Genomic DNA, 12605 nt, shown 5'->3' on the forward strand with positions numbered 1-12605 from the left:
CCATTAGCCACTAAGTTTTGAGATGATTTGTTGTAAAATGTAGCTGATACAAAAAATTTATCAAACATCAGATAGAAAAGGCAGAATATAGAACTCTATAAGAATGATGTCAATTCTTAAGAAATTAAAATTCATGGAAAACATAGGAAATAAGTCAAATAAAAAATATACTAAAATATACCAGTGTTTATCCATGGGTACTATGTGTATTATGTTTTCTTCAACATAACATTTGTGATTTCTACATTTTTATAATCAGAATTTATCACATTTATATTTCATACTCTGGAAGTTGATGATTTTCCGCACTGAATGGCAGCAAGATTCTAGTGGATTGAGAGGTGAATGGGAGGTGAGAGGTAGAGATAACAAATAAAGACCATACCTTGGAAACGCTTTGCTCCAAGGGCAGGAAAGAGAAACAGAGTCAGGTGGGGGTAATAGTTGGGGTCAAAGTGAGGTGGAATCGGTGAAGATTCTTTTTTTTTTTTTTTTTTTTTTTGAGACGGAGTCTCACTCTGTCGCCCAGGCTGGAGTGCAGTGGCGCCATCTCCACTCACTGCAAGCTCCGCCTCCCAGGTTCAAGTGATTCTCCTGCTTCAGCCTCCCAAGTAGCTGGGATTACAGGCGCCCACCACCATGCCCAGCTAATTTTTGTATTTTTAGTAGAGACGGGGATTTCACCATGTTGGTCAGGCTGGTCTTCATCTCCTAACCTCAGGCGATCCGCCTGCCTCGGCCTCCCAAAGTGCTGAGATTACAGGCGTGAGCCATCCTGCCAGCTTGAAGGTTCTTTAAGATGAGGTAAGTTCTAGATTGCTTAATATACTAAAAGAAAGTGAATATTAGAGAGAGGTTTAAAAAATAGAAAAGCTCTGTCTCAAAAAAATACAATACAATAAAATAAAATCTAGTATTACAAAAATTAGCCAGGCATGCTGGTGGGCGCCTGTAATCCCAGCTACTCAGGAGGCTGAGGCGGGAGAATTGCTTGAATCTGGGAGGCGGAGGTTGCAGTGAGCTGAGATCGTGCCACTGCACTCCAGCCTAGGCAACAAAGCGAGACTCTGTTTCAAAAAAATACAATAAAATAAAAAATAGGAGAGAAGGGCAAGTATTGAAATGAGTATCAGTATAAATACATATGTAAATACAAATATAGCTCTGTCCCATGCAATGATCTTAACCTGAATATTTTTAAAAGATTTTAAATAATTTAAAGAATTATTTGTTGGCTGAAAGCAGTGAGGAAAGTTTTCAGGAGTACCTAAAGCTCCTGGTGTTCTGAAAACCTATGAAAAACATAAGGAAGTTTCAGAAACGGTATTTGTTTGCTGCCTGTACAGACTTTGAGCATCGTTAAGGCCCACGGGCCCACGGTGAGCTTGCTGCTGCATCGGGAAGACTTCCGTGGATACACCCTGGGCCAGGTGCCCTGGCTCCTGAACCAGTATAAAGACAAAGAGATTGATTTCCATGTCACTCAGGTAAGAGCCATACCCTAAAGGAACTGAATCAGAGAACCAGCATGCAACCCTCCGGGAGGCTTTTAAGTCTCAAAAGACCCTAAGGAGCTTAAACTCCTGTTTGGGCAGCTGACTTTCAATATCTCTTGAGGAATATGAGGTAGGAAAAAGATTGTATCGCTGGATGATGGGAACTTCAGAAAGGGATTAAGAACGTTCATTCTGGGCCTGGCTCAGTGGCTCACAACTGTAATTTCAGCACTTTGGGAGGCCGAGGCGGGTGGATCACTTGAGGTCAGGAGTTTGAGAGACCAGACTGGCCAATAGGATGAAACCCCGTCTCTACTAAAAATGCAAAAATTAGCCGGGCATGGTGGCGCATGCCCATAGCCCCAGCTACTCGGGAGGCTGAGGCAGGGGAATCGCTTGAACCCGAGAGGCGGAGGTTACAGTGAACCGAGATTGCGCCATTGCACTCCCGCCTGGGTGACGGAACAAGACTCCGTCTCAAAAAAAAAAAAAAAAAAAAAAAAGAGGGATATTCATTCATTTATTCATTCCAAGCTGCTGAGGCACTGAACAGGGTGGAAGGGGCCAGAATCATTCAAGAAAACTTGTAACTGCAGGAAGATGAGGAGCTTGTTTTTCTCTCAAAACACAATTATTTGCCTTCCACATCCTGTGCAGCTGCTTCCCCGGCAGCCTCCAACTAACCTGTGGGAGTTTCCACTTTAGAGCCTAAAACAAATACTGACTGCAGCAGTTCTTTATGACATTGGCCTTCCAAGGAGCTTGAGAAGATCCATCTTTATCAATTTACTCCAGCAGGTAAGAAGACCATGCTGTCAACTCCAATTTTTAATTTCAACCGGTTTTCTGTGTTTAACATCTACCACCTGATTTCCACCCCCATTCAGATCTGCAGAGCTCCAGAGCCTCCAGTAAAGGAAAATGAAATGGAAGCTTCAAGCTGTTTTCTCATTCTAGGTAGGACCAGCATCCAGAAGGCTTTTAATAAAAATGTCCCCAAGTGATGATGATGACAATGGTAAAAGGAAGGCAAACTGTCACATTAACTTACTTTCACACACACAAACACACACACAGTTTCTTTAACTCACAGTTTTCTGTGCCTGCCCCTCTCCCCACAAGTTCCCAGGAGGAGCAGGACGGGAAGAATGGCCAATGATGCCAGGGTTCCCACGACTGGGATAGGTCCAGGGAGATAAAATTTTCAGTTCTCAAACCAAGGAAGTCCTTGGAAAACTGGAGTGAGTTGACAATCCTAAAAATAGGAAATTTGGTTTTTTTTTTTTTTTTTTTTTTTGGTATTTGAGATTATTTGAGTCTGTGTCAAACCAAAGTCACCCTTTTCTCTTCCTGGTCATCTCTTAGTGTCTACACCTCTTTAACCATCAGTCACTCCGTCTCTCTCTCTCTGTCCTTCACTCTATCCCATACAGTCCCTGAGGAGGAGGGACAGCAGCAATCCAATACCTCCTGCACCTCTGCACTCCCCCAAATACTACATCACTTCTACCTCCTTGCATATCTTTCTGTCATGTGTATGCATACCTTTCTACTTCTCTCCTGACTGGCCCCTTTGTCTCTATACTTTCTTCTTCTCCCCGACCCCTGCCTAGCTAACTAATTCACCTTACCCCTGATGCTTTCTAGAATAAACCACTGTCCTCCAACCAGGCCTTTTTTCACCCCTCCTTGCTTCAACAACTGCAGCTCTCACAGCAGAGGAAGCATCACTGCCATCTCTTCCTCCATCTTCACATGGTGTTCTCACTGTGCCCCATGTCTCTTCTCCTTTTCCTGTAAGGACACCAGTCATATTAAATTCAGGCCCACTCTAATAACCTTCTTAACTTCGTTATATCTGCAAAGACCCTCATTTTTAAATAAGGCCACATTCACAGATATGAACAGAAGTGGCCTAGGCACAGCAAGCTCTCTTATGAACCAAACTGCTCAATTAATTCTGTGATACTGAAGAAGCATGGACGTAATAAAATCAAATTACCAACTGAAGAGTGCCTTGGATAATCTTCATGGTGAATTTCCCTCCTCCCATTCACAAGTATTTTACCTAGGATGAAAATGAGTTCTTACAGCTCTAGTGTTTCTTGAACCTGCAGCCCATTCCAATCCTGGAGAGCTGATGGAATTTTTTGATGAACAAGTAAGAAGTAATAATGAAGCCATTCGAGTGGGAATCTTGACTTTGTTAAGATTGGCTGTCAATGCTGATGGTAAGCAAGAGGGTTGAAGCCAACATGGTTTATTTCATGCCAAGAGGCAGACTGAAGCCTATGCACTCTCTAATCCTATCCTACATCTTTTGGATGCTTATATAACATCACGTGCAAATGAAATTCTGTCTTCTTAATCTTCCACAATCTACAATTCCTTTCAACAGGCATCTTTAGTTACTTCTCTTCTTTCGTAACATTTATGGATGCACCCAGTTGAGAAGAATGGGTAGAATTTTTGAGAATTAAAGTTCGAATTTAGAAGCTCTTGTAGGTTGATTAAATGGTCCAATATCAAGGGGTGGGTGGGAGGGAGTGCACAATTCTCTAGAGATTGATACGTTTACAAAAAAGCAGAATTTAATGAATTGCCATATTTTATTCCAGAAAGTACATATTTTCATAACACTGAATGCATCTTACAATTGAATGAATCTTTAATTATAATTAGCCACTATTTTTTGGTGCAATATGAAATAATGGTGCATGATAAAATTGGTGATATCTTAGACTTGCTAAAATACAAAAATTCATTTTTGCATAGTATGGTATAGTTTTTTAACATTCAGTTAGCACTTTGATTTACTGAAGAATCAGCAGATGAATATGAAGCAGTCTCACAATATTTAGATCTGATCCACCAGGAATGATATATTGAAACCACTATGGAACCTAACATTTTAAACAAAATGAAACAAATGTAATAAGAAGCAAAGAAAGCATTGGACATCATTAAAGATTTCGAAACAAAGAGGATGGGAGGGCATTGAAAAACAAATAGGTTGTTAAAAACAAGAGATTTCACAATTATGTGCCATAATTCTAATAGCTTTTCATCAATCCTAGAACATACTGTACTTCTATTGAGTCAGGCCTCTCAATTTCTCCCTCTGTCTTTCAGAGCCCAGGTTGAGGGATCACATCATTTCAATAGAAAGAACAGTCAAAATCGTCATGGGTGATCTCAGTACAAAAGTAAGAGAATTAATAGAAACTCTTGTCGATGGTAGCTTTAAGAATGAATGAAATTATTTTGATTCTTTAAGGATCTACTTATGAGACTATTTTATAAAGAACTCTGTGGTCAATTCCATTTTTAAAAGAACTCCATCTTTTCCAAAGAGATAAACTTCATCAAGGTAGAGGCCTAAAGTACACACAGCTAAAGGACGTCTCAGTGAAAAGCAGATTTTTGCTTATTTAAAATAATTGCAGGAAATCAGTGGATTAACACATGAGTAGAATAAGAGCAAAGAGACTGTATCTCACTATGCCAATGCACTTCAAATAGTTTAAAAATTACTTGTTAATTATAAAGATAATGTATCTTCATCCAGGAAATATTAATCCCTAAACCTTGGTCTTAGCATAGACATCCTACTTTCCAACCAGACTCTACCTAGAGCAAGTCATGCACATAGCGGATTGCTCAATATTCCTGATTATTTGATTAAAGTGTTCTAAGGTGCAGTGGCTCACGCCTGTAGTCCCAACACTTTGGGAGGCCGAGGTAGGTGGATCATTTGAGGTCAGGATTTCGAGACCAGCCTGGTCAACATGGTGAAACCCCATCTCTACTAAAAATACAAAAATTAGCCAAGTGTGCTGGCTCACACCTGTAATCCCAGCTACTCATGAGGCTGAGGCACAAGAATCACTTGAGCCCGGGAGGTGGAGGTTGCAGTGAGCCCAGACTGCACCACTGCACTCCAGCCTGGGCAACAGAGTAAGACTCTCTCTTTAAAAAAAACGTGTTCTATGTTAGAAGTTATAGAACTTATACTGGGAAAGCAAGAAACATTATCAAATATTATATTTTTGTAAGAATACCACATTTTGTTTGGAATAAAATGCTAGACAGAAGCCAATTAGGAGGAATAAATTCTTTTAAGAAGCTTTGACTGCCAGTGACTACATTTAAAATAGTAAAAGCTTTGCAATAAAAAGCAATAGAGTGATTATACAAAAAAACCTGGCCTAGTAACTGACAAAAGACAAAACAAGAATTACGAGAAGAGTTTAGGATAGCATAAAGAGCATAGATCTTTGAGGAAGGCCAACTCCCAAGGCAAAAATAGAGAAAAAGTGTACCTCTTCTCTAGGTAGACTACTCAGAGTCTTTATGCTAATTGTTTTGCCCACCATATAACTGCTTCCCTGTTCAAAATGGGTTTTTTCTTCCCGCTCTCTTTTCAAAGACCTGTTCACTAAGGGATTGGTTCTCATGTTTCTACTCTCCAGAGAAGCAACACAATAAACAAATTAAAACCAAATTATTATATATACTATAACGCAAGTTCATAAAACTTCCCTCTAATTTCTAGGGCCAGATATATTTCAGAATTGACAATTTTTCAGCTTTTAGAAAAACATTACTCTGATAGAAACCCATAATGGAAATCCATGAATATTTCTGCAAGAAAATTAATGCATATCCACACAGCATAGAATAAGATTACAAATAGCTTTAAAACCGTTCAGTTTGGGTTTTGCCACCAAATGAGTTGGCACTAAATTTAAGAAACAAAAATCCAGTTTTCATAGTTGTTTGGACTTTGAAATTGTGAATAAACAGTTGTCTGTTATCTTTCATTGAGTATTTTAAAAGCGAAGCAGTGTTTTAGCCCAAAGTTACCCAACAATTCATAATCTATGGTGATAGACAATATGTCTTTGAGAGCCAAGGAGAAAGATTTTGGCTAAAGAGAGCATTTCTGGTGACTCTTTCATAACCTATCACTCACTTTCTTCTCCCTCTACTTATACAGGTTGAGCATCCCTAATCCAAAGGAAGTCTGAAATGCTTCAAAATGCAAAACTTTTTGAGCACCAACATGACACTCAAAGGTCATGCTCAAAGAAAATGCTCATTATAGCATTTCAGAATTTGGATTTTCAGATTAGGAATGCTCAACCAGTAAGTTTAATGCAAACATTTCAAAATCTGAAAAAAATCCAAAATTTGAACATTTCTGATCCCAAGCATTTTGGATAAGGATTATTCAACCTGTATTAACACTATTCAATTTATGTTCCTTTTTCAAAAATGTTCCCACTTAATTATCCTTAAGATTATAGAATAAAATAAGGTAAATTTCCCTTCTGCAAAACATAGTAAAATGTTGCTATTGCATTGTTCTTACCCTAGGTAAGAAATTCCGTTCTTCTCCTCATCCAAACCATGTGTGAAAAGTCCTATATTGAAGCTCGGGAAGGATGGCCATTGATTGATTATGTCTTCTCCCAGTTTGCAACGTTGAACAGGAATCTGGTATGCAGAGGCTACAGTTTTGAGTGATGCACTATAAAAAGTACAGTTCGCTCAACTATGTTTCTTTTTAAAAAATGATTAGGGTCCTTAATCTGTCACAGGAGTAGAGTAAAAAATAAATAAATAAATTTTAAAAAAAATTAAAAATAACTGGAATTCAATTAAATAACTGATTTTGAAGTAATATTTTAATCTTATCACTTTTATTGATAATTTTTACAGCCTCTAGTTTTCTCAGTTCTTTTTTTTTTTCTTTTTTTTTTTTGCTAAAATCACCTCTAACTTATAATAAACACAAGATAGGTTAAATCAGTTTTCCCTAAGTTAACCCAGCCACCAAAAGCTTGGATTGGGGTTGTCTGGAGAGGGGCACAGAGACTGGATTGCTTCCGAGAAAGCAATAGAGATATCAATTCTTGCTGCAACGGTGTCTTAGTTCATTCAGGCTGCTATAGCAAAATACCATGGAACAGTGAAGTAAGTTCTATGAAGTGCATTTCTAAAATAGCACACTTCTGAAATCATAAATAAGTTTATTAGGGTTCTAACCCTTTGCTGTACACAAACAGAAATGTATCTGTTATATGAATGAGAAAAAGCTGTATGCTGATGGAGCATGCTTTTAAAATCCTTTAAAAACACCATATAGAAAGGAAAATAGCATAAAATGATGTTTTATAAACAAAAAAATATTTATTTCTCACAGTTCAAGATGCGGGGAAGTCCAAGATTGTCTAATGAGTGCCTGCTTCCTAACAGATGGTGCTTTCTCACTGTGTTCTTACGTAGTGGAAGGGACTAGCTAGCTCTCCAGGGTCTCCTTCATGAGGGCATGAATTCCAAACACTAGGGACTTTCTCTTATGACCTAATCACCTTCCAAAGACCACACCTACTAATACCGTCACCTTGGGCGTTCAGATTTCAACATATGAATTTTGGGAAAACACAAACACTCAGATCACACAATTGAGGTCAGCTTTCTTTTGATAAATAGGCTGAAAAATACATGCTTATGATCTCTGTGATTTTAGCAAATTAGTCACAACTGAAATAACAGTTCACTCCACAAAGAAGCATGCGTTGAAAATTTTGCCCTGAAGAAAATGGCAAAGGCCTGAGAAAGAGAGGGGATATCTGCAGTTGAAGGAGCCTCACAATTTCTGTTTCTCTCTTTTAGCAAGCGTTGTGTTTTCCAACTAATTCCTCCAAGGGGCCCTTTCAAACAGGGATTAGATGTTGAAGGCCAAGATATCTAGGTTCCATGAGCCCCTTAAGTTGAGTGACTACATCCTCTACTCCAGAGTCTAAGAACACACCCAAGGAAAGTCAGAGGGGACCAACCTTAGGAGTCATTAACAAGTCACCTGTTTGATCTTTCTTAAAGGAGAAACCAGTGAAAACTAACTTTCATGAGAATGAAAAGGAAGAGGAATCTGTCCGAGAAACAAGCCTTGAGGTCTTAAAAACCCTGGACCCACTGGTCATTGGAATGCCTCAGGTAAGGGGTCTTTTGTCACCACTTACAGTTACTTTGATCACCTTCTTAAAGCCCAGCCTGTGTAAGAATAAAGACATGAGTTTGTTCTCCATTTGTCATCAGCTTCCTGATGCTCTGACTAGAGGAAGTATATTGCAACGCTGTGTCCAACACATAGTGGTTCTTCAAAAACAGATGTTGAATTAACATAAAGTATCTTACATCTGGACAGTTCATGACAATTTATATATATTATATTAATATACTATTTCTCTTCTTCCTCTAATGCATACAGTAATATTAAGTAGTGGTTTTAAAGCAACCAATGCCAAACTTACCCTTTTCCACCTGGGAATGTGTTAAAAGCAGCCATTCTCAGGCCTCACTGGAGACCTGATCATTTGAAACTCAAGGGGAAGAGCCTTGGAATCTGTAGTGCCCGGAAGTACATAGCACAGCCAGAAGACAACCAACTGACCACACCATTTAAGTGGTAGATCAGAGGCTTCATCTAGGATGATATGTGGTTCCTGAGTTAGCTGGGATATTTACTTAAAATGCAGATTTCCAGGTCACATACCAGACCTACTGAATCAGCAAAACTGGACATAGAGACCAAAAGTCTACAATCAACTAAGTTCCAATATTTCTGATACATACTAAAGTTTAAGACCTTCTGATATAGAAGTGAATGATGAAAAAAATAATCTAGGGTCCAACCCTAAAGGGCCTGGAATGCCAAACTTTTACCTTATGGTTGATAAACCAATGAAAATTTTAAGCAAGAGCTAAACATTTAAAATGATAATTGTAGGGAATCAGTAGATTCACACATGAGTAGACTAAGAGCAAAGAGACTGTATAGGAGATCAGATGCAACTTGTAGGAATTACAGCAATGTCATTGCAATAGAAATGAGACATGAAAGGGCAGGAGACATCTTACAATGAAAAAAGGACTGAGTCTGGTGATTAAATATAGATGACAAAGAAGAGAGAAGAGTACAAGTTGACACCAAGGTTTCCATTAGGACAAGAGAGTTTTCTAAGGGACATAAAACATACTAAAGAAACCACAATGTTTCAGACTTCCAGAGCAGGCAGGTCAGAGCCTGAAGCACAGAGGACGGCAGCAGCCCATTCACTATCCTCTCCCAAGCTTCTCAACTGGGGAAGTCACACTCCAATCCTGGAATTTTGGGAAGTACTTGGGGGATTTTTGGTTGTCACATTGACAAGAGGAATATTGGCACTTGGTAAGTGGGGCTCAGGGATGCTAGCATTCCCCTAGTGTCTCGAGCAGTCCCTCACAACAAAGAATTGTCCTGCCCCACATTCCAGCAACGTCCCCATGGAGAAATACTGACCAACACTCACTACAGCTAACACCTGAAAATCAATGTGCTGTGCAGAGGCTTCATTTAATGATCTCATCTTGACTTGGCCCAAAAAGCAAAATAATAACAGGAGAAAAGCTTCTAAATCAGAGAAAAACATGCAGTGAGGACCAGGGAGAAATAATGGAAAAGAATAAGCAATCCTTGCATCATGCCCTGTTTTCCACAGGTGCTATGGCCAAGGATCCTGACTTTTGTGGTACCTGCAGAATACACAGAAGCTCTGGAGCCCCTGTTTAGTATCATCAGAATTCTGATTATGGCAGAGGAGAAGAAGAAGCACAGTGCCAAGGAGTCGACAGCACTTGTCATCTCTACGGGAGCTGGTCTGTACATTCATAAACACAGAAAAGCTTTTCTATTATGAGGGATCCATTTCCAGGAAGGCTACAGTGCTTTGACCTTAAACCCAACCCCAATCTCTAACCCCTGCAGTGATGATGAAAATTGCTTTCTCTTTCTAGTGAAACTTCCTTCACCACAGCAGCTACTGGCCAGACTTCTGGTGAGTGAGTTACTAAGAATCAAAGTAGAACAAATTTAAGCTGATAAGGATAGTTCAGTTCCCAAATAAGTGCTAATATAAATTACATAGATACTCCAAACAAAAAGAAACACTAAAAAGGCATAATAAATTTTCTGCTATACTAGTGACATTCATGAATATTTATTATTGACATGATTACCTTCCCACTCTGAAATACTTGTTGAACTTTACTTATAATTTTAAAGTAAGCATATATTGAATCTCATTCATAAGTACCATTAAACAAATTCCACATCTGTTATTTGGATTTCCCATCTCTCTCTTTGGCCCCATATGGATGATTTACTCAAGCACTATTTCCTCATGCCTTTATTTAATTAATTGATATATCTAAGTGTTAATTCTTTCCACTTATTTTTGGTTGGTGCTTTCCATGTATTTTTTTCACCTTCATCCTCAGGGAAAAAGAAATGGGAGAAGGGCTATCTAAGTATTAGCTTCATTCTAGAATAAATAAGAATAGACTGTGATGATTTGTTAAAAGATTATCCAATGCAGAAATCAAAGGAATTGGAACAATGGTAAAAAGGGAAAAATAAGTGGGGCTTTTAAACGCCCCTGAAATTGATGAGCTCTTTCTCTTCTATCCTTCAGGTAATATCTATGCCTGCCAGTTTAGGGGAGTTACGTGGGGCTGGTGCAATAGGGCTTTTGAAGATACTGCCTGAGATAATTCACCCAAAATTGGTAGACCTATGGAAAACACGTTTACCTGAGCTTCTGCAGCCTCTGGAAGGTACAAGGGAGTGGGGCCAGGTCTTTACCCAGGGGGCAAGAACATAAAGAAATAATGCACCGTTTCTCTGTGTAAAGCCATTAATGCTCATTTTAGGCAATAAAAATGATGAACTTGATATGCAAGGTAGATAGCTATTTTTTTCTTCTTGACTCCTTATGTTCTGTTTCTTGCCAATATTCATACTACAAGAAGACCTAGTAGGTAACATTCTTAGCAGGAATTTTTACTTTTGCTCTCGTCTTTTTCTTGTATCTAGAGAAATTCTATTTTAGCATTGTTCTAAAAAGTTATTAATCATGTTAGAATATCAAAATATGGTCATTTCAGTAGTCATCAAAATTAGCAAAAAGCCTAGATTTTTATGATAGATTGAAGACCTTCTCTCTACCTAGCACTTTAAAGTTGCCAGTGTAGTAAATTTGATCTCAAATAAGCATTATGAGCAAAAAGAAAGCTTAAAATAGAACTCCAGTATCACTGGAGGCCTGGAGGGGAGAATTTGAGTCTTGGGGTGGTTTTGTTTTTTTGCGATTATTACATCAATTTTTGTTTCTAGGAAAGAACATCAGTACCGTTCTATGGGAAACCATGCTGCTTCAGGTAAGGCTGGCTTCTAGAATAATTTTTAATAATGGCATGATAAAATCAGCTGAAGTTACCCATCCTAAATTAAAGGAACTAGATTTCTGAGGATAATAAACAACGTTTTCTTTTCTTTGGAAAAGAATTAGAATGTTAGAAGTGATCACTCAAGGATAATGTTCTTTAAATAGTCATAATTTGAACTACAATCTTAAATCCACTTGATTCAGTTTCAGACAGTTTTGAAGATTTTACTTAGCAATATTTTTCCTGTGTCTTTCTTAAATCTTCTCTAATTTTCAAGTTTTTACTTCTTGCAACTTTATTCTTTTACCAGCCACATAATGAAAAGCAGATGAATATAATTTCCACTTCCATGCCCCTAAACACAACTGTATTTCCTCTTCTATTTGTGGCTTAATGTCTTTTTCCTAATATCCAAAAAACAAAGGGCCACATTTTATCCATTTCCAAAAACGAATTTCCTCTCTCACCCATAAACTTCTTGGAGCTTTACAACTAAACAGTGCCACAGGTGATACCAAATCCCAGAAATAGTTAATTGCAGACAGGCAGTGGACATTGGCTTTACAAAGATGTGACTTCAGAAACTTGCAGGAGGGATGAAGCCCACAGACAGGGAGCTTTTAATATAGAAGGTTTTCAGTTTATAAGGCATCTACCTAGGAATTACCTATGGCTTCTTAGAAGAGTCAATTTTCAATGATTTCTCCACAGTACTCCCTCCGCCTCCTATCTCCCTTCCAGATTCAGAATCTCTGGGGGTGGTACCTGAGAACTGGCATGTTTTAAAGGTTTCCATCAGTGATTCTTATCCAGTATAAGATTTGAAAGTGACTGCTC

The 12605-nt window shown here is 38.5% G+C and overlaps 1 protein-coding gene across 1 annotated transcript in view; it reads left to right on the plus strand.

Annotated features, from left to right (window-relative positions):
- MROH2B (maestro heat like repeat family member 2B) overlaps window positions 1–12605 on the plus strand; it is a 73224-nt gene that overhangs the window by 11782 nt on the left and 48837 nt on the right. The window contains 11 exon segments of the mRNA XM_003810974.4: window positions 1347–1487; window positions 2202–2294; window positions 2384–2453; window positions 3614–3727; window positions 4629–4702; window positions 6876–6998; window positions 8385–8498; window positions 10043–10199; window positions 10338–10378; window positions 11015–11156; window positions 11716–11759. Coding sequence (XP_003811022.3) covers window positions 1347–1487; window positions 2202–2294; window positions 2384–2453; window positions 3614–3727; window positions 4629–4702; window positions 6876–6998; window positions 8385–8498; window positions 10043–10199; window positions 10338–10378; window positions 11015–11156; window positions 11716–11759 — 1113 coding nt within the window.

Source organism: Pan paniscus, chromosome 4, assembly GCF_029289425.2.
Source record: "Pan paniscus chromosome 4, NHGRI_mPanPan1-v2.0_pri, whole genome shotgun sequence".
NCBI lineage: Eukaryota > Metazoa > Chordata > Mammalia > Primates > Hominidae > Pan > Pan paniscus.